The following is a 23,782-nucleotide window of genomic DNA, read 5'->3' on the forward strand; positions in this document are numbered from 1 at the left end:
TCCGAGACCGCCTTCTGCCGCAGATTACCTCCCATCGGCCGGTACGCTCCCACAGAGTGGGTCTCCTCAGGGTGCCGTCAGCCAGACAGTGCCGGCTGGCGACCTCCAGGGGGAGGGCCTTCTCGGTGGGAACTCCCACCCTCTGGAACGAACTACCCCCAGAGATCCGGGTGATCCCGGATCTCCCCTCCTTCCGCCGTGCCCTTAAGACATGGCTCTTCCAACAAGCGGGATTGGCCTAGGGGAATTTTTAGTGGGAATTTTTAGTGGGGTTTTAAGAGTAATTTTAAATTGACATAGGCCACAGTAAATATTTCATTTTAATTAGGTTTTAAACTGGGTATTTTTATTGTTGTATCTGTTTTACAAGGCTGTCAGCCGCCCTGAGTCCGTAAGGAGAAGGGCGGGATAAAAATTAAATAAATAATAATAATAATAATGGCTGAAATTTAATCTAATCCCTGGGTACATTCTTCATACACTGATAGGTTTTTGCCAATCTTCTTGGCATCTAATCTCCAATCTCTTTTGAAGACTAGGATTCAACTGCAAGATTTTTTCCTCCAGGGTCACTGTTGCCATTATGATAAGAAAGTGTTGAAAGCAATCTTATGGTAAGAATAAAGATATGATTACCAATTTGGTGTGTCATTCATTCCAATTTATCCACAGATGAAGAGTTTTCCTTTTGTGCTCTGGGAAGGTTGAAGCAATAGAGTATGTCCTCCATAAGGACATACTCTTACGTTGTCCCAATGCTATGTTTTTTTATCAGCATGATCATGTTGTGTCACAATATAGATAGATGGATAGATATGGAGAAGTTGTTGTAGTAGTTTATAGGATGCAGGAAAAAATGTACTCAACTGGCACAAGAAAGCTTCCCCAATTCTTTTTTTTAACTATGCAGAATCAGAGATTCTTTTATTTTCTGCTTTTAAATTTACAGCAACACTATTTTTATTCTGTATGCATGTGTATATAATATGGTCACTGACCAAAATGAAGAGAATGTATTTAATAATAATAATAATAATAATAATAATAATAATAATAATAATAATAATAATAATAATAATAATAAAGTTGGAAGGGACCTTGGAGGTCATCTAGTCCAACCCCCTGCTCAGGCAGGAAACCCTATACCATTTCAGACAAATGGCTGTCCAGTCTCTTCTTAAAAACTTCCAGTGTTGGAGCATTCACCACTTCTGGNCTCTGTACTCTTTCTAGAGTCTCAACATCTTTTTTACATCGTGGTGACCAAAACTGGATGCAGTATTCCAAGTGTGGCCTTACCAAGGCATTGTAAAGTGGTATTAATACTTCACGTGATCTTGATTCTATCCCTCTGTTAATGCAGCCCAGCACTGTGTTGGCCTTTTTGGCAGCTGCAGCACACTGCTGGCTCATATACTGGGGTTATCCAGTTCCTTTTTTTTTTTTTTGCAAACATGTAAGTACCTATTCTGTCATGCATACACTGAAATGTGTTCTGTTCCCCCCAATGCTGAAGTCCATAAGCTTGAAAATTGCTAGCAGATGGGACTTTATCCAGAAATAAAGAAATGATCAATTTTGTTATTGTAGATAACTCTCTGAAATCCATGGGTTATAAACCTCAAAATCTAAACTGTTGCTTGGCTGATGAAGGGCAGTATATACTGGACTCAATTTACCTTTAACTTTAGGGTTCCACACTGGGATTTCTACCAGGTGTAGCTTTTTTTTTTTCCCCTGATCCTGCCTGACAAATTCCACCTACTGAAATTCCCTGTGACAATTACCGGAGGCAGAGGAAGCCCTGTCTTCCTTGGCATCTGGCCACACTAATTGCTGCCGCCCGCTGCCCTTAGGCCTCTTCCAGTGAAAGAAAATTAAGACAGCGTTGCTAGGCAACAGCTGGCTTTTCCTTGCAGCTGTTCCAGGTCTGGTTTCTTGAGGTGGCAGTGAAAAGTAAAGCATAAAATTTATTAAATGGTTCCAAGAGACTGTCTTCCAACTTCCTTAGAGAGAATTGTTTGCATGCTGTTACAGCAAATGTTATTGGCTTACCAACGTAGTCAATTTTTTTTTTCATAAATAGAAAATGGGAAGTTGTGGCTATGTTTACAAGACTTTCACACCATGTATTAGTAAAACTAAGAGGCTTCAAGAAAGTAAGGTTTGAGTGCAAAAGAGGAGTCTACATGAAAAGACTTTAATTCACGAATTTTACACAACTGGGCTTTTCAGTTGCATGGAAACTGTATGTGCAGACATATTATTGTGTAGCGATTAAGATCATCAAAGGTCTAATTCAGTATTTTTCAACATTAGCCACCGTTAAGATGCATGGGCTTCAACTCCCAGAATTCCTCAGCCAGCTGCTGAAGTCCATGCATCTTAAAGTGGTTGATGTTAAGAAACACTTGTCTAGCCAAAAGTCATTAAAATTATGCACTGTTTTATAAGGTAGATGGCATTAAAGGCTTGGGTGTATATGGAAAAATAAAGATGTAAAATCAAACTAGATATTGTGGCCGTGATGCCCACAGCTGCAGACAGAATGAATAAGGCACTAATATAGGAATTCTGAACTTGGTGTCTATGGATAGGTTTCAGAGGTCTGTGAATTTGTATGGGAAAAAAAAATTAAAACAGGGCTTTGAATGCTTGTAAACATTAAAAAAGATTGGATGGTTGTACACCACACAATCATTATCTTTTGGTATCTTAATACCTATTATTTGAGCATAATTGCTTTATTTTGTAGTACAATCTATATGCATTTTATTTTATGCTTTTAAATATATTTTTCTGAGAAAGGGTCAGTAGCTTTCCAAGAGGCTCCATAGCAAAGAAAAATTAAGAACCCCAGTAGTTGTTGTTATTAATATGTCTTCAGGGCCAGTGATATTAATGCAAAGATTAAAGGTAATGGCGGCCCCCTGGCCAGGCCTTCAGTCTTTTAACAAACGAAGCTTAATCTAGTCTATTGCAGGATTGTGGATGCTCACAAAGGAACCTCATAGGATCTGCCTCTGGTGACACAATGGCTGGGGATAGAGTGATTGGCAGAAACAGGCTGGTGGCAATTGCAAGAGATGCACTGAGCTGATTATCATTAGATGGCAGCAAAGAGATACAGAAAACCTTAAGACATGTTTTCTGGGTTGGCTTGGATGGCTGCTAGAATGGGGATTAGCAGGCTATAAATCTATTGCAGCCAGGGATTAACTGAGTTTAAGCTGTTTCCTAGTTAATAGAGAATAAGGAACTTTGAAAAAAGTTATTTCATAGTACTTTGAGGATAGCCTGCACTCATGGTCCAACAGGTCATATACACATTAAAACTGGTAAACCCTCAAGAGTAGATGTAGAAGATAAGCTAAGGTAAAATCCAGGATCCAAGGGATGGCAAAACAACCTACATGAGGATGAAAGCTTCCCAAGAGGGAATGCCACAGATTCGCCACTTGGTTTCCAACTGAAGTACATCACACAGGAGCTCCATAGTCTGCCCATGTGACCATGGGAATGCTGTGATGGTTGTAAGCCCGCAAGGACTAAGTCATATATTTCAATGCCATTCAAACAGTTGCTGAATGGATGGTTCTAAGTTGAGGATTACTTGTATTGTGGCCCAATACTGTATCTTTCTTTTGTCTGACCAGAGCACATTGTTCCAGAAATCTTGCTCTTTGCCTACCCCTGACCTAGGTGTACATTAGCAAAATATTATTTTCCTGATGTTCTTTCTAATGGTAGACTCGTGCAGTCTGCCATCAATAGCAGTGAGAGGTACATGTAAGGGACGAAATAAAATGCCAAGTTCTTCAAGACTTCTTTCAGCACATTGCATTCTTTGCTTGAGCTGAACCTGCTGGGACAGCTGGCCTGGGCATTTTGGTAGTGGTTTGAAATTTTTATTTGTAGATTATTTTGGGGGACAGTGGAGTAATTGAAGCCCAATTGTTTGGTAATCTTTTTAAATCTCTTACTAGACTCATAGCCATTCAAACTTTATTTCTGAAGGTCTCAGAGAGGTCTCTTTCATCTTAGGCACGGTGACATCACACACTTCAACAACAAAGAGCAAATTAAATTAAATGTCAGAAATTCAAGTAAGCCAGGTTCTCCTCCCAGATCCACACTAATAATGTTGTCTTCATTTGCACTTGATAATTATAATCTAATTCCGATTAAAAGTATTTGTAATAATGATAACTATAGGAGTGTACTTACTTTTTCCACATACAAAATATGCATTTATATTTAAATTACAGAATGGACTACAAAATATAAATGGTGAATATATTTGCTACCTTTTTCCCCCTTTTAGCTCTCAATATTGTTGAAATGAAGATAAATATCTGTCAAAATATTTCAATGGGTGTACTTAGTTTTTCACATGACTGTTGCTACGGGTCAAGCATCTGTAAGTAGAAGAAGTAAAGCAACTCAAGGCTGGCAACAAATAGTTTAGCAATAGCAATATGACTTAAACTTAGGTATGCTCCATAGTGCTTTTTTACAGCACTCTCTGAGAGCTTTACAACATCAGCCTATTGCCCCCAACTATCTGGGCCCTCATTTTACCAACCTTGAAGGATGGAAGGCTGAGTCAACCTTGAGCTGGTCTGGATTGAACTTCAGATTGTGGGCCGAGTTACAGCATTCTAACCACTGTGCCACCAAGGCTCTGTTTAGCCAATCAGAGCAGCCCTCAGCAAGAAACTGGAAATAACAGTGGCTGATGGCACACACCAGAGAATCAAAGTGGTGGCAGAACCAGAATCCAAGGGCAAAAGTTGGTAAAGGGCAACCTGGGACTAAAGTGTTCCAGGCAGAAGAACCTAAGTACGATGTACAAAGTCTAAGTAGAAGATGGAAACAGAAGTCTGAGCAAAGAGCCACTGAATCTCATCAACATAGTCATTGGCCTAAAGAAGCTGAAATAGAACAAGTCTCACAGGGACAAGATGACACTGCCCAATAGTTAACATCAAGTAACACTAGCAGCAGCCCCAACACCACAACGGTCAGGGCCAGTTGACAACAGAGATCATGTTCAGCCACAAAAACAACTAGTACAGAAGGTGTTAGTGGTACCTGGGTCTGAACCCAGGATTCATAGAGCAAAGATTGAGCTGAAAAATGAAAAGAGGCTATGTACTGGGACTATAGATTTTAAGAAAGAATAGTAAGAGAGCTATAGCTAGAAAATAGGTAGATAAGAATATAGGAACTTTAACTTAGAGTTGTAAGATAAGAAAAGCAAGCTTAAAGAAGGAATAGTAAAACAGCATAGAAATAAATGCTAGACTAATGAACCTAAATAAGGGAAACTGAACAGTGTTCAGATTAAGATAGTTTACAGAAATGACAGACAGGGGATAAATAAGCTTATTGTAAATAAAAAATAACTATTCTCTTTGTAAGCACCATGTTTTAGTAATAAAAACACATTCCCAATGGGTGGATTCTGCTTGGGGTGTCACCATGCCTGAAACTATAACATCCTACATAAAGATTACAGTGTTATTTTCAAAATCTCCAGTATCCTAAGCATCTTAAAGAACTGGGATATTTAACATCCTGAAATAAAGGAGAAAATTATGTCATTGCAATTAGGTAAATAAATACTTTGATTTACAGACACATTTATCAATTTCTATTTGGGACTTCAACATTGGCAGCAGAACAGCCATCCTCTATTATTATGGGATAGCAGAGTAATGCCTTAAGAAGAGCAGGGTTGGCTATAACACACACACACACACACACACACACACACACACACACTTGTTTGTGTTCAGTCTTGCCAAGTATTTTCCCTGAAGTGCTAGCTACTTATGTAGTGTTGGCAATGGCATTCAGATCTGATTGTCCTATATGTAATTTGAAATGACATAGTCCAAGAAAACCTGGGCTCTGTGGCATATGCAGAAGAACAATTTGCAAAAAGGGAAAACATCCCGATAGAAGTCTGAATAGTATCAAAACCGGGTCTGAACTGTAAGTTAGGATCATTCAGCAATTGAAGTAATTCCTCTACTTAACACACAATGATTTCCAGACATTACAAGAAGTGAATGTGTATATCCAGGTTGCGCAAAAGGTCAGCTGCTGATTTCTAAAAAATCTATCACTGAAAGCATAATAACAACATATGTCAACCCTAATTTCAGAGGGAACAACACCCTCAAGTGAATCATTTGAATATTATTTAAGTTGCTGTGATGCCTTCGGAATGAAACAAAAAGAATAGTCTTTTTTACTGTTTCACTATAAGAGCCTAAAGCTTATTTGACTGTTATCCAATTTTGAAATAAAATTACATCAGTGTAATTTGATTTGTAAAATCAAATATAATTAGCACTATTGGTAATATCTAGCTTTCTACAGGAACTGCTGTGCCTTCTCTTTGCTGATTGCCCTTTCTGTCTCAGAACAGACCCCTTGATGTTGCACAATCCCATTAGAAAGCACTCTCTGTCTGAAGGGCTGCCTAACCCAGGTCTAGATTAAAAAAATAATAATCAGGAGCTATTAAAAAATGAGGTCTCTCCATCAGTACTTAACCCTCAACAAAATAAGGAAAAAGCAGTACCCCAAATGCGGAAGTCATATGCTTTTATCTAGTTGTAAGCCATATAGAGTTGTCTCTAGATGAGATGGGTGGCATACACTATAGATTTAATAATAAATAAATATAAAATATGATTCTTATTGTATCCCTTTGTCCCTTTTTAAAAATAAATATGAAATATGAGTTTTGTCCTATCCCTTCATCCCCCTTTTTGGTCATGTGTTTCCTTGTAAGGCAATAAGTAAACAGCTGAAATCTTATATTTTTTATGTGTTGTCAAACTGTTTCCAGTTTTGATGCACTCTAGAGCAATGTTAACCCTAGATAATGTCCGTGATCAGCTTTGAGTGTGTATTTTGATCAAGGGGAAGACCACTGTTGTGGACTCTTCTGCTGTGGCCTTGTCAGACTTGTGGCATGCCAGTACAATGATATGGCCTAAATAGGATAAATGTGGCTTCTTATGTATGCATCAGCCATAATTAATTATCTTACCTACTTATCTTTAGGTTAGCCAAGTTGCATTTTTTTCTTTTCTGTGGAATATGTTTTCTTAAGTTCTCCAAACAATTACAAATACCAACCACCCCATCCCGATATCAACAGTTTCTTGCTATAATTGCTGTTCATCACATTTATTCAATTATTTCTTAGTTTATCATATTTCCAAATTTTCATTAATAGTCAGAATTTCAATAATGAACAATTTCTTAGTGACTACCATAGGTTAAATAATTTCTGATAAACCAGTTTTGCCTTATATGCATTGCTACAGTATATGGAATTGTCTGCTTTTTATTCTCTATCTCACATTTAAATAGTAGGGATTCACTGTGAATAAGGTTGGTATTAGCTGCACTAATCCATACAAGCACTAGATGTCAGCAAAGACTTTTTCCTGTGCCTTCACTGCTATCTACTGGCCATTCAGAGTTTTGCAGCCCCAGATATATTAACTAGAAGATATAACAATCAGCAATTGCTAATCAGTCATGCAATAAAAGGATAATTGTCTTTTGTTATACAGAAATCAGGAAATGGTATCATAAACTGGGAGTATTAACTGTTTCAGTTTATTTCAGTTAGCATGATCATAAAGATGTATATAGTTAAATGCAAATGTCAAATAATTTTATACTGAAACTAGTATTATAAAAATATTTTCTATAGAATGAATAACTCAGTTTTATAGATAAAGCAACAGTCTATTTTTAGAGAAGATATTGCTTATAAGATTTAAATTAAATATGGGATGGAAGATCTATAGATAGGGTTTACTAAGTTTGTAGAAACCACAGATATGAGCAAAAGGTTACCAAGGTGATCTTAATCTATCTTGAACCTCTATTCTCTTTCTGTCTTTTTTTAAAAAAATTCTGTCCACCTATTTTCTATGTTCCACTGAATTTGGCCATTAAGTTATATTAAAAATAAATTAGTAACTCTCCATTATCAATGGCATATAAAATCTGTCTTTTTACTTGCCATGCCATCCCTTTGCTCTTAACCACTACTGTATCTTTTGCTAGCTTGCTTAGTTAGGATGGCAAAGAAATAGATTTTTATTCCCTTGCCACATCTAGCTTTTAAGTTGTGGACCAGAGCTGACAAGTTTCTGCTCTGAAAAGTTTCTGCCTTACTCTTTTTTATCTGACAATCTGTGTTATATAAACCAGGTTTCCTATATTTTCCATATATTACTGTACTTGTTAAAGAACCATTCATATGTACCCTAGTATTGGGGGAAAGCATCAGACACAAATTACAAGCTGAACTGGATAATTAAAAACAAAAAAGCTACAAAAATACAATGTAATAGCTTCAGACTTTAGTTTTGTTTTGTATTTCAATGCCTCATTTTTTCTTATATTAGAACACTTTTATTACTAATAGGGCTCATGGCATCATGTCAGTCTTATGTTCTTTTTAACTACCTGTTTAGCATAATTAGTGACATTATGGTGCACTCAATGAAGATTAGATGCAGTATTTAGTTAAGAATCAGTTCATTTAGAGCAGGGCTTCCAAACTAGATTATTTTGATCTGGGCTAGAAGAGAATTAGGATTAGGAGCCAGATGTGTTGAGTGACAACATACTTACCTGGTATATAACAAGTTTAGCTATGCAGATGTGACAGGCAGTGACAACATAGAGATGGAAGGCAGAGGACCAGAAAGAAAGGCAGAGTGCATTGCAAGCTATAAGGGTAGATTTTGTTTCTCACACTTTATAAAAAAAAAAGATTTATTATATCATTTTAATACTAATAAGGCTATTGCAGAGAAAGTGTAATGGGTTGGTACTTGATGGAAAAAGAACTTGCAGTTTAGCACTTTTTCTATTTGTGATAGGGAGGGTCATGCATCTGAATATTCTGTAACATTAATAAACTCATATATTCTATGCAATATAGGAAAAGACACTCTTAAAATAGTGCTTTTCCTGGTACTTTTCCAGTCCAGATAGAGAATTCTTATATTCAGACAAACCAAAAATATGACAGTCTACTTAACAATTTGAATTAGCCTGGTGAACAATTGTATTATGTCTATTGTAACAGGAAGGAGAGCCTGAACCTCTGAAATTGTTAATTTCCTAACACTTATCTAAGGAAAGCACAAAAGAGCAAGATTTATTCTCTAATATTCAATATGAAAAATATTTTTGACATATTTGCCTACACTGTGATCATTTAAAAATGGTTGTATTGAGTGTTATGTTGAAATAACTTATTTAAAAAAAGGTTCATAGTGTTCTAAAATTGGTTTTGGGACTCATTAATTGCTAACCATCTCACCAGTTTTGTTTTGTTTTTGTTTTTCCGCAGCCTGAGCTGAAAAGTGTTGAAAAGGTCAGCATTGGAATCAAGTATGTAGGAAATGACCAAGTACGTATTACTCAACTGAAAGACATTGAAGGTACAAATGACCTTAATAGGGAAAACTCTGTTGTAATTATCCTGGAGATGCTCAGAAAGGATGTCAAAATGACCATTCTTGGCACTGTACATAAACATAATGTAATGCTTCAAGTTTTTTGGCCACACACTCTCACATACTACGTAATTGCAAATTTCACTGAAATCAGAGAAAATACAGACAAATGCACATCTATGCATCCCTATACTTCTGTATTTTCTACAATTTCACACACATTATATATGTACATGCATGTGTGAAATTATATATGTATATTGTGTGTTTTTGTGTATGTGTGTGTATTATTGATCCTGGATAGCCTCTTTCTGATCACTGCAATCTCAGTAATTTAATACAAGCATCTACTTTTTTTAAAAAAATCTTTCTTAATGGTTTCTGTTCATTTTTTTCTCTTTTCTCTATTGAACTGATAAAGTCAAAATAATAAAGATATGTACTCTTGAAGCAGGCAATATTGAGAAGATTTTGCTCTACAATATGAAAATCTGTATAACAGGAATACATATCCTGTGTAGGCATAGGTAAAAAAAAACTTCTTGAAATCATGTAAATAACTTAGTGTTATGTGTCTATTCTCTGTCTGTCTGTCTGTCTGTCTATCATCTAACTATCTATTGCCTATCTATTTAGAAGGCTGAGTTCATTACTGTGAAATACAGTGGATCAGAATGTGGCAAGGATCTTTGTTTTCTTCGATAGAGTACATTGTGAGAGTATCATATCAATAAACAATATTCCAGCAACTCTAAAACATGAACTAGAGTTACCTTTAATGCATAAAAGATGTTGACCTTTTGAAGATACTTTTCAAAATCTCTTTAAAAATCCTTCAAGCAAAAGCAAGTGATACTGATCATTCTTTTGTATAAAGCATCCAAAATTCAAAGAAGGCAACAGGGCATCCTTCCAGATCATCTCTGATTAAGGCTGAGTTTCCCTATTAAGAGACTGAAGGCCATAATCTGCTGATGCTCAGAGATGGCAAATGCAGTGAAAAAAAGCTCCATGAGAGTGTAAGGTGACATTACAACCACATAAATACATGCAAGACAGTAACAACAGTCAGAAGCACAAGAACTATTTTACCATAAATCCATTTCTGTTACTTAAGACAATTTTGTTTGTCTCTTTATATAGGAACAATAGTATTTTCCTCCTGACTTTCTCTTTAGTTTTCTTCTATCTTCCCCTCCCAGATCAAGCAATATGGCTAACTTATTCCCAGGAGTTCATGAACAAATGTGAGCAAAATGTCTTAAAATGTAAAAAAAGTCAGAGGGACGAAAAGTAATATATGTAGAATACTATTATTTATTCATTCATCCTTTTTGTACACAATGCATTCAAGGTGGCATTCCAGGCAAATTTCAGTTATGTTCAATAGGATATTTCAGATACCTTTAGGTTCAGAACCATATTTATTGGGTGGATAAATAAATCTTATTTAGCAAGATTCAGTTTTAATGCATTTTTCCCTTACAAGTTCAGTATATTTCATATTCAATTTCTTCCTGTTCCTATCTAAATTTGAGTAGATATTTAAATTCTGTATATTAATGTACTTCTCTGAATCATCTTAATTTGAATAACCAGCAGTTTCTTTTAGCATCTTAAGAATACTATAAGGTTATACTATTTATTACTTGATTTAGGGAAAATAACTTTTGACTTAGTCAAATACAGTATTAAAAATATTTCCAATACAGACTATATTTAAATATTTTATATAAAAACAAGGATATTATTAAAATTAACTGAAATAATCTTAAATTAAGCCATGTTTTTATTTTTTTTCTTTTATAAGGATCACAACATTGTCATTAAAAACCTCTGAGGACCACAAGATAAGCCAGCAATTGGCCACAGGGGGCACCATGTCAATGTGACCATTTTAGATGGCATCCATAGGATTTCAAAATTAAATACAATTTAATTTATTTTATATTAAAATAGCATTCATAAACTTACAATTTAAATATTTATTTCCACATTTAAAAATAAAATTAAAAATAATAATCTTTTACAAGAATTTTGTGAGATTAACAGTGAAAGTGCCAAAATCTTAGTTTATATTGACACAAGAGACTACCTCATGGGCCACAGATTGGGAACTTTTTAGAGCAATCCATGATTGAAAAAAAATGATTCAAATTATTTATGCAACTGGGTTACTCTATGGAAAATCAATGGAGAAATGACAAAACAATGTTTATTTGAAGAAAAATAGAAATAACTTAAATATTGTCGAAACTACAATCTGTATGATTAAAGGAAAATATGCATTATTAAATTATATTTTTGTAATATCTAGCTACTCTTCTTAGAAGTCTACCAGGTGGTTTTAGCACTGAAGCAACATAATTTTAAAAACTATAAAACAGAAATCACTTAAATATAACTTCCTATAAGTTCCTATAACTCCCTATTCTGTTTTAGCTATCTTAAGCAGCTAGCTTATTTTCTGTATACCGGTTTTGAAAAAACATTAACTGAGTTTGATTGGTATCTCTTAGCTTCCCAACACTTTTGTTTGGTGATCATGGAATATCCATTTGCTGCAAGATGCAGTGCTATGAGACATATAAAGCTTTTGTCTCTCCCAACATAAATATTTATGATGTGCAGATGTTGAAGGAAGGAGTTAATACTATTTTTCCAGTTATCACAAAGCAGGCATTAAAGAAAACAGAAATAGATGTTGGAAAAATAGATTTTCAGAGTCTGGACAACAAGCCAAGCCGGCCTAAGTCTGCTCTTTATTACTTACTACCAATGCTGGAAATACTGGGCATACCTGGAAAAAAAGAAGAAGAAAAAAATATTGGTTAGGAATGGAAACATGTTGACATTAATCCAGTAGAGCTTTTACATGGCTGCACCGATATCAAGATGAAGAATAAGTATCAAGAATCAAATGACAGAATTAGCCAAAGCCAAGCATTTTAAATAATCTCTGGCTTGTGTGAAACCTATATACTATACACTTGTATTTTACACAGTCGTATATATGTTGTTCGTCCATCGATTTCGATGAAGACCTTGACATCTTGTGGATTGTGGGTCATCAACGGTGTGTCCGTAGATGGCTGAATAGACCGATGTTAGCACGGAATGTTCTGCCACACCTTGGCATTTTGACTGCTATACTGCAGTTCTACTTTTTTTTTACAATCTCTTTGCCAGAAAAAGAAATTTGGATACAGATGTATATACAGATGTAAACTATGTACACTTGTACACATGTAGGCTCTCTTCTTACAAAGATTTACATGTGTGCACAGATATTTTGCCTTGTTAGGTATCGCCAACATGACTCAAGTGGAGGAGGACTACACACCCTTATTGTGTATCCAGAGAATACTAATGCTTGAATGAGCAGTAATTTTATGAAATAGCTAAATAGCTCAAAAGTGAATTCTGCATGGTGTGTTTAATACATTCTTAGGCCGTTCATTCTTTTGGCATTTTCTCACAGGAATGGGACTAGAGTACAGTAGTTGCTTGCCCACTCTAAAGAGAAAAGGAGCCAATTAAAGCCTGCAAAGCCACAGAGAATACCATTTATGAAAGACAGTCTGAATATGTCAGATCAATTGGTTCATCATTATATCCGCAAAGGAAAAAGAATGTTCATTAAATACCAGAACAGAATAATAAAAGAATAGTTAATCCTATGTTTCAATCTGAGTATTATGTTCAGTGTGCTTCAAGAGCAAATTTAAAATCATTATGGATTTTTCATTGCCTCCCATTAGCTATAACCTATAGCCGTAGACCCCTACATTTTTTTCTTGCAGTCCTGTAACTCAATAACAGGTATCCAGTAGGATATTGCTCAAAGGCTTTCCAATAGATATCCGATAAAGCATTGTCCATGTAGTATGTTGGATGCAGATGTAGAACAAAACGCATTCCAATCAAAGTAATTAGTTAAATTTGGTTAATTTCTTTTCTGAGACATATATGGTACTGTAAGCTACAAACTGTGCCATTTCCTTCAATATTAATATATGAATAAGAATAGTACCAAATCAAGAGATTTCTAAGGAGCTGACTTTCAACAAGGCTTGACCATTTACCCATTTAAGTTAACCCAATTAACCCATTTAATTAACTGTAGCCAAAGATAGATAAAATAAATGGGATTGGTCTCTATCTCTCGCCATCATAATACCTAATGATCCTTGTTTATATAGATACAGCAGCTATTCTGAAATTCTATTCAAATTTCATTTTGAATGTTACTCGATCAAATTTTGATAGCATACACCAGCTTTCTACCTTGAGAAATCCTGCTGTCACCTTTAGGAAAAATCCAATCAGTTATCTGCTTTTGGGAGTAGATGGTAGTTTTGTAATGTATAAATTGGGTTTGATAAGATGGGTGGAACTTCTAAAAGACATTCCCCTCACTAGAATGAATAATTGGGAGGTATCATAGAAATTAGTGGAGATAAATTGAATTTTCTACACCTTAACTCACTCAAGGTGAGTTAAATTCAGAATCCTATGAGAGAGGAAAAAACAATCCCATATTTTTTTTAAATGTTTAAGAGACTAGTCTGAACACAGCTTCTAAGTTTTAATTCATTGGTCTAAACTCTAAAGTGTCCTTTCCTAGCCTAGAAGTTAATGATTTTATAAAGTATTTTCTCATTCTTTTTGAAGGTTCACTTTTTCTCATCTTGCTTGGTAGGAATTTTATAATTTCATGCTCTCATCATGGCTTGTTACTTAGACTATGACTTTTACATTAAGCTAGGTAAGGTTCTCTTTCCTGAAATATTCATTTGTGAGGCTTGCTTCCTCACAGCTGTTGCTTTGAAGTGTGAGATAACATTCCGAATATGACACATTGCTGTTTTTGCCATAAACCTGAAGCACACTAAGAATTAGTACTTACCTTTTGTTGCAGCTGAGTGGACATCTGTGAATTCATACAGATGGACTATGAGACCACATAGAGCATACTGGCAATCTTTTAGTGTTCACAGAATTATTCAGCAAGAGTCCCACCCTCAGCTCTATGTAAATCACAGAACCACCCATTTCTTCAAGGCAATTATTCACTCAATAATTATTTTCAAATTTGGTGTTTGAATTTTATACAAACCAGAGTTATTAAATATTTATAAAATGTCATCTATCTCTATTCATCCTATCCAATTTATCAGGCAATCATGTTCTGGGTACAGTCAGTGAAGGAGCATTGGCTGGTAGGGCCCAGACCTACTTTTCTGCTATGGTGCCTATCCTTTGGAAGATCATTTCCCCTGGAATTAGATTGGTTCTGTCTTTGCAGGCCTCCCATAAGGCCTTGAAAATGTACTTTACGGCCTTTGTCTGGGACCCTGGACATGTTATGGAGCTTATCTCCTTGGGTGGATAATTGGTTGGGTGATGCCCAGCTGCTTTGTGTTTTATTTTTATTTTTTTATACTTTGTATTTTATGTATGTTATTTATTTCATAGTAAGCCACTTAAAGTCGCATATGTGAGCTATATATAACAAATAAATACATAAATAAATTACAAATTTTAATTTTATTTATTTATTCAACATATGGCTGCCCAACTTATACAGGATAACTCTTGACTACTTACAAAATTATAAATTTACATGGTAGGGTTTGGTGGTTAATTCTTTGCTATTATTTTTTCCTCCGTTCAAGAGTTTGCAAATCTGATTACTAGGAATTCAAAAACATTGACAGATATCATATTTGAATGCCTTTTCCTCTCATTTTTGTCTGCAATTTATACTGTGTTACTCTCAGTACTCCTATTAAACAGAGAGAGAGAAATGTATAGGAAGTGTTAGAAAATATATTAAGCCCCATTGATTTGGAGAATTGGACTCCATCTTTTATCTCTCTCATCAAAATTATTAGGTTGTCAGTACTTAATTTTGAATGTACCCCTAAGCTAAATAATCCTACAAGAATTATCCTACAAGAATAATTGATATTTGGAAGCTGGAGGAATAAAATGTCTCTTAGTAGTAGTAACTATATGAACATAAGGATATTTAGAAGACATAAGATCCATTCTAAGGAACATTACACCATGATTTTAAGAGCTAATTGACACACAGATGAAAATAAAACACATTTCTATGATAAACAATGCCTGAAACTGGTCAAAATTTAACAAAAAGTCTTAAGACTAGCAAAAATGATGGGCTCATGCATGATTCATTCAGTGGTGAATTATAATAGTTGATCTAAAAACATTCTTAAAAAATAAAGAATTTTTAACCTATTCAGGCTATCTAACCTCATAAAAAGACGAGTTGTCCTCAGTCGAGCAATTTAATACTGCATTATAAATAAAATTCATGTGAAAACACTGACACATTCTTGGGTAAAGAACAGTACAGTCACATGACGAGACATTTGCAATACATTTGTTAGTCAGGTTAGGAAGTTGCCATAACATTTGCATAATTGGCTCACACACTTTCAGAATCACAGAAAATGGTGGGATCGCTGACCTTATAACAAAGTATTGAGTATCAAACTGAACAATTTCTGCACTTTTATTTAAAGATCAGAATTTGACAACCACATATGAGCCAATGTTGAGTAGTACTTAGATAAAGGCTGAAGAAATTTAGCTTAAAATTCAGTTCATTAAAGTTTTGGACATTTAATACTATCTCAGCTCTCCTAAGTTCTATGTTTATAAAGAAAAATGTATATCTTACATGTAACTCTGTATTTGTGTGCGGTCTCTCTCTGTGTGTGGGGTATGTGTGTGACCATTGCAAATTTGATAAAATAGAAGAGAGCTGTCACAATTTCCTTGCTAATTTATTTGAGCAGATAATTTCTTTTGCATCATTATCCAAGAACATAGCCCAAAGCACATATTCCAAATAAGTAAAGATGCATAACACTGGGCAAACCATAAAGATTTTAATTTTCCAATAAGCTTTAGCATCTCAGACATGCTCTAAGTTTGGGTCTGAATTTTGATTTTTTTTTTTTTAACCCACAAGGTCCCAATTATCAGTTTTACAGCTGTAACATTGTGCACAAGTACTCACAGATATTTGCAGTGCCCTTAGGAATGGGCAGATAGGAACCTGGAGTCCAAGGACGTCCCTGATAATTCTTCTTACATTTCCCACAGTCTGGGCCTGTAGTATTGTGTTCACACTCGCATAATAATTTTTTATTTTCAACTCTGCAGCCAGTGGCATGAAGATTACACTTGCACCTGATAAAAGAAAAAGCAAGACATTAGCACACTTTCAATTTAATTTCAGTCTGTGTTGTTCTAGCTGAAATGCAGTGATTGGCAACAAATACACAAATAACTAAAGTCTACATAATAATAAAACAAGTTTTTAAACGCTGAAATTTAACTTTGGTTAAAATGAACAACCCAGAACTATTTCAAATAACTTGAACAAATGCAGTAACAGCTGTATCTATAGTGTGTGTATTGAAATAACTTCAGAAAAACTATTAGGAACTGATTCTCTACATCTTGTGCTCCGATCAAAAAAAAAAATTACCTATACTTAACCCAGCATTATTCTATCTCACTCTAAAAACTACACATTTGACTTAATTCTAATTCCAGAATAGGCATTGCCTATTTAATACCACCCTAAGAGATGGGCGTCACTGGAACGTGTCCAGTTCCTTGTTCTGTGTTCCTGTTTCGTGTATGTTGAACTTGTGTTTTGGGACTCTCGACTGTATATTGTATTTATGGACTGAGTTTTGCCAAGGATTCTGGTATCGCTCCAATGTTGCTGAGCATGGCAGCTGGAAATACATGTTGTATGGGCTTTCTTGGAATTGCTGGGGGGGCCTGAATAAAATCCATTGACTCACTGTGGGGTGTGTAAGTGAGGCAGCACAACAACACATATTTCTCAATAATTAGTTCACAAATTATATTGTCTAGAATTCTTCAGAATAACCTGTGGCAGATTAAGTAGTATGAATTAGAGTGTACACTTACATATCAGCCAAAAAAGAGAGAAAGAGGAAGAAAGAAAGAGAAAGAGAAAGGTGGGTGGGGGCATAAACCACCTGCTGTGGGAAATTAATCTCTCTTCATATTGTTCTTTGCCTTTAAATTAGATCATAATTAAAAAACTGTTGAAAAAGAAGATGCCATCCAATAAATATTATCTTCTAGCCCTTCAGAGAAGAATGCTTGAAACAAAGAGCTTCTCTGAGAGCTCTTGAACCAGGACCTTTTTCGAATAAGAAATCAGACCAAACTGAGAAGAATACACTAATTTCACCCTCACTGTCACAAAATAGATCTGAATTTAAATGCAGTTGTTAAATATATTTACATATGCATATACAAATAAGCCTAAAGTGATTGTCTCCCAGTTTGTTTTGGAATACATACAGAATCTAGCTCAAGTTGATGGTCAAATTCAAACACAAGTCTGCAAGAAAGGCAAATAGTATCTGGGCACAAAAATTGTTATAAGCTTGACTGGACAAACAATATCCCTAGTTTTGTTATGAATAAAGGAATGAACATGCATAGAACATCTTAGTTAATTGACTGGCTTAGATCTGATGGGCAAAAATCCATCATGCTACATGGGACAAAGAGGCACTGTTGTATTCTGATTAACTAGTCCATGTTGAGATGAAAATATATGAGCTATGTTTACTGATAACCTCAAAGTTCAACTACCTGTGTAATAACTTGGCAATCAGGTAAACATGTGCAGAGATCAACACCTGTCTGGGGGTAACTCCATCGTAGTTATTTAGTGGAGATCTATTTAGTGCAGTTCTGATGCCCCTTGTAATTCCCAATCTTCTTATTTTGTTTTCTTTTTCCTTTTGTAATTTTACTGTATTGTAAAATTCTAATAAAAATAGTAATTCCCAAATTACGTTTTAATTCCTTACCTTAATTTTTAAACATTCTCCCCTGACTAAAAATGGATTCTAACAGCAATATTCTGATAAATTGAAAAGCATCGCTACAAGTGAATCTCATACGAACTTGTCTTTAATAGCATGGAATTCCACCATATGATGACTCTGAAAACAACATTAATATTAATCCCAACAAAACTGTCTTTGACTTAATTAACCCTTATTAACCCTATTTATTCTTACGTGCTAGATCTGAGGAGTTATAAGCCCATTCTTGTTATTTTCTTTCAATAATCTTATAATAAAATAGGATTTGTATTAGTGTAATGTGAGCTAATTTGGTGGAGTCATTAAGCTAAAAGCCAAGAGGTGGTGAGTTTTAGTCCTGATTAAGCACAAAGTCACTCTCTCTCTCTCTCAGAAATTTTGGGGAAACTTCTGAAAGACTGAAAACTTTGGAACACTTGCCAAGAAAACTGCAGGGACGTGCCCAGTCGGTCACTAGAAGTCAACACTGACTTGAAGGCAACCTCATTCCAAAGTGTAATATAAATAATTAGGATGGGAACTCACCTTGAGTAATTCTGACAATTTCAAAAAGTGGAAAAATCATGACAATATAAAGTTTAGACAAAATCTTGTTAATCTAAATTACTGGTCATATTTTTGAGATCCCTAGGCTACCTCTTATCACTCAAAGTGTACTTCATATATGTGAATTAAACCAGAAAATGTCTCAAATACCTTAAAATGGCTAAAATCCCCTAAAAAGAGTAAAGATGCTTTCAGTATGAAAGCCCCATTTAATCATTGCAATTTCTTTTTCGGCAGACGTCAGAAATGATTTAGAATTTGTTTCACAAAGAAGCTAAAGAGGTGCTCAAGAATTTAGCATTCCTGGATGGTTATACTTTTGATTATTTTAAATTAGATATTTGGAAAGATTCTTCTGTGGGCATTTGACACCAATTCCATGGAATGGATAGTAATTACACAAAAGCAACTGAAAAACTGGACACAATTTTAATTAAACCATTACAAGTGAATGGCCGCCAAATTTTGTTTTTATTGAAGAGAAATTTGACTTGAAGCAAGTAAAAACTATCTACGCGTATAGCCTCCAGAATTAAGCAATTTTTGTTTAGTTTTAAATAATCCTATATTAAATTACTAGGCACCTAAAATATGCATTTCTTCCATATTTTAAAGAATGTCATTTTCTGAACGGTGGTTACAATACTAATATAGTTCATTATAGTAGGAATATTAACAAATACCTCATAATTAAAATTATAATAAATTACAAATTATAAAATCAATTACTTTATTTTTTCTTGTTACTATATATTTTAGTGTGCTTTGTATTTTATTAAACCACTGTGAATTAATTATGATTTAATGGCATAGACATCTGCTGGTTTAGTTAAATAAATAAACTTTTAGGAAGACAAGCTATTACCTACTAAGTGCCAATGCTAGCTGAAGACATTTGCTCCCTAAATTGGATCTCAAATGTCATTTTCTCCCTCAGCTCAGATCCAAGCTTCTAGAGACTTGCTGCATCATTTTGACTCCAATTTTTCCTTACATCCCCCATCTGGATCACATGGCTTCATTTTTGCTGCATGATAGTTATGACCTCAGAAGAACATATCCAAAGCAAGTCATACATTTTATTAGGTCTAAATCAATTTAGAAAGGAAAAGTGTGTATTGCTATGACCTTGAACATTTGAATATTCTTCTATGCAACAATACATTTACTGCACAGTAAAAACAGTACTTCAGGTGTAAACCAGTTTCAGCTTGACACCATCAGCTAACACAGAAAAACAAAATCCCTGTTTCAGAGTAAATAAAAAATAACTATCCATTAAAAATAAAAGACTTCCTTCAGTTGAGCTCAACTAGTGATGATGGGACAACATGGTTTGCCTCTACTGTATTCCAAAACAGTTTATGAACTCCCTGTCTAGCCTACAGCCCTGGAATTTACTGGTGATTTCCATTCTTACTCTAATTAATCTGACCCTGCTTACTTATTTTTTTGAAATCAGTTAAGGTTGGCTAGATGCTAGTGCTTAGTCTAGTTTACGTATGAACATTAAAAGGTCCAGTCATGTCTGTCTCTATAGAGGGCAACACTCATCTCCTTTTTTAACCATTGTCCGAAGACACTTCTATGGTCAGGTGGCCAGCATGACTACAGACATAATATTTTATTTGTACATATATGTGTGTGTATTGTGTATGTATACGTATGGCATTATATACTTATATTTTATCTCATTTCATGTGGGCTATAAACAGGAAAACCAAATTAAATATAAAAGGCACTTGAAGTTGATCCTATTTAAATTATAATAGCTTACAAGCAATAAAGAGCAATGCAGTCATTTGTTTTGTTCAGAGTTGCTGGAGATGTAAGACCAGAATTTTGAGAGAACATCAGATTCAAAGTCTTTCCTTTACATTCTTGTCTTCCATGTGTGTAAATGAAAGATCATTTAAACATGCAATCTTTATCATTTGTATAGTGTTGAAAAGAACAATCTACATGTTATAGCAATAGCAATAGCCAGGGCTTTTTTTCAGCCGGAACGCGGCGGAACCGCGTTCCGGCACCTTTTTCCGGGCNGGCCGCACCGGAAATAGCCCCTCCCACACCGGAAATAGCCCCTCCCAAATTTTACTTGCATTCCTGTTCTCTAAAGGGGCGGTCCTAGGGTTTGATGAGGGCGTGGCCAGGTTTGAGTTCCGCCACCTTTTCTCCGAGAAAAAAAGCCCTGGCAATAGCACTTAGACTTATATACCGCTTCACAGTGCTTTACAGCCCTCTCTAAGCAGTTTACAAAGGCAGCATATTACCCCCAACAATCTGGGTCTTCATTTTACCCACCTCACAAAGATGGAAGGCTGATCTCTGAACTTTGAATCAGCATTCACTAAAATGGCATTCAGATTTCCCATCTCACTTCCTTGTTTTTACCGAATCACGGATCTTGTTGCTGTTAACATTCCATAACATGTTTCTTAAATTAGCATTCATTTATTTTAATTCCATTGAGATTTAAAAAAAAATTAAAAAAAAATTCAACATGTCTATTTGGTAGAATCCTAGAGACAGATTTATCAGGCCTTCACCGAGATTTGCCACAACTGTGCAATATAATCCTAGGACCTAGGATGTATCAAAATAATTTGTCAGAACTCCTATTTAGAAGTAGTCTTCAATTTACAACCACAGTCGAGCTCAAAATTCATGTTGCTAAGTGAGAAATTTCTTAAGTGACTTTTGCCTCATTTTATGACTTTTCTTGCCACATTTGTTAAGTGAATCACTGCAGTTGTTAAATTAGTAACACAATTGTTAAATGAATCCGGCTTCCCCATTGACTTTGCTTGTCAAAAGGTTGCAAAATGTGATCACATGACCCCAGGACACTGCAACATCATAAATGTGAATCAACTGTCAAGCATCCAAATGTAAATCACATGACCATGGGGATGCTGCGACGGTCATTAAGTGTGAAAAATGGTCGTAAGTCACTTTTTTCAATGCCATTGTAACTTTGAACGGTCAGTAAGTGATCTGTTGTAAGTCAAGGACTTACCTGTATCTATTTTTGAAACATCATCATTGATGTTAGGTTCTCAGTATCAAGTAGAACATTCTTTACTTTGAGGATATAAGTTACCGTAGTAATACAGTACATTTTCTGCAAACAATGGTCCCAAGTTCAGCTGGAATGAAATCCCCAATTAGATAACAAACTCCCTCCCTTTCAACTTGTCCTGGGAAATTGAAATCCCAATCATGAACCTTTTTAGGCTTATACAGAGAGAAAAGCTTTCATAACATGACAGTCCTAGAGGGGATACAGGTTAGCTACAGGGCAATGTTTATGAGGAATCCACCTTTTTGACCTTTGCTTTAATGCCAATCCCGTGTACAGAGATAGAGATAAAACCTGTCTTGGGAAGATGGGGTAAGCAATAGACATCCCGTTGAAAGGTTGAGTGGATTACAAATTTCATCAATGCTTTTCTTCTTGATTTAACCGAAAGGGTATAGCACATTTTAAAGACAATCAGACCCAAGAGGCATTTTATGAACTTACTCTTGGCAAGGGGAATGATTCAGGAACTTCTATAAATAACAGCTGGGCAAGCATAATACAACTGCTTCCCTCCCACCCCTTCAAGTTTTGGCCAGCAAGTAGAGAAAGGGGAAATAAAATGTTTTTAGTTCTTCTCTCCCTTTCTAGCAGAAAAGGGAAAGCGAGCTGTGAAGCATCTCTCTTCTTGAAAGCCTTTACTTATCCTAGAGGAATCTCTTTGAATTATCTGAGGCTATGTTTCTCAATAGACGGGACTTCAGACCAGTCAATAAGACCACGACAAGGGAAGAGGCTTGTTTGGATCAACTGAGCTTCTCTTTCAGCCCAAATAAGGCTGGTAGGCCTTTCAGGATCTCAGATTAGTTTCTTCTGTGTACTGCCACCATAAACATCAAAAGAACAGCCTTCCCAGGTCCCTAAAGCAACCTATACTGAGTTGAATTTCAAAGCCTAGAACAGATCCAGATGATAGAAACAATCAATGTACAGTATTATCATCCATCCTCTGAACTGGTCTAAGGCCCAGCTTCAAAACTGTGGGCTTTAGGAAGCCAAGGAATCTACAGAATTGATCTAGCTCCAAAGCACTGGCAAGTACCTGATGATAAAGGCCTCCTTCTATGAACATCTGGAAGGTGAATCTACCATCAGACTTCAATAAATGGGATGATGAGATAGAAAGGTATACTAATCTTTATTCATCTTTCCCTCTTGTTATATATAGGTTGGTGGAGAGTTTTGTTACGGTACTTTTGTTCTGTTTTCCTCTTTAAATTCCCAATTTTCAAAATTGACACATGTGTGTCAGGATCTCTCCTCCTACTTATCAAAAACAGGGAAGGGACCTTTTACAGTGAACATACTGCATTTGCTTTTTCCTTGAAAAAACTACCCTGGACATGTTGTCCCATTAACTCTCAACTGTAATCTCCCCCCCCCTTTTTATGGGGGTTAAAAAGACCTGGGGACTATGCTGCCTTCTCTTAATCCATCTAGCCCCCGACTAGGACTACCACCACGAGGACTTTCTCCCCCTCCCCTATTCTGCTGCTGGACCTCCTGACACGACTTCGGACTGTATTCCAGGAGGGAACTGCTGGCCCTGCGCGACTCCCCCATCGCGCAGGCATGGCCCAACACGATTCTAAGGGCCGGCCTTGATGAAGGGGTCTGGAACCCCGAGAGGTGGCACTCAGCGACAGCACTGAGGGAACTAAGAAGAAGGAAATTACGTGTCTTCTTAGAGGGGTGTTTTATTAAATTTTTAGGGGGTTCGGGGT

At 35.7% G+C, this 23,782-nt stretch overlaps 1 protein-coding gene across 2 annotated transcripts in view; it reads right to left on the reverse strand.

Annotated features, from left to right (window-relative positions):
* NTNG1 (netrin G1) overlaps positions 1 to 23,782 on the reverse strand; it is a 246,662-nt gene that overhangs the window by 71,693 nt on the left and 151,187 nt on the right. For both annotated transcript variants that reach the window (XM_029286604.1, XM_029286590.1), the window contains exons 3-4: positions 16,564 to 16,736; positions 12,283 to 12,309 (exon numbers count right to left, since the gene is read on the reverse strand). In XM_029286604.1, coding sequence (XP_029142437.1) covers positions 12,283 to 12,309; positions 16,564 to 16,736 — 200 coding nt within the window. The remainder of the gene's footprint in view (positions 1 to 12,282; positions 12,310 to 16,563; positions 16,737 to 23,782) is intronic.

Source organism: Protobothrops mucrosquamatus, unplaced genomic scaffold (assembly GCF_001527695.2).
Source record: "Protobothrops mucrosquamatus isolate PMUCROS unplaced genomic scaffold, P.Mucros_1.0 scaffold_15, whole genome shotgun sequence".
Lineage (NCBI taxonomy): Eukaryota > Metazoa > Chordata > Lepidosauria > Squamata > Viperidae > Protobothrops > Protobothrops mucrosquamatus.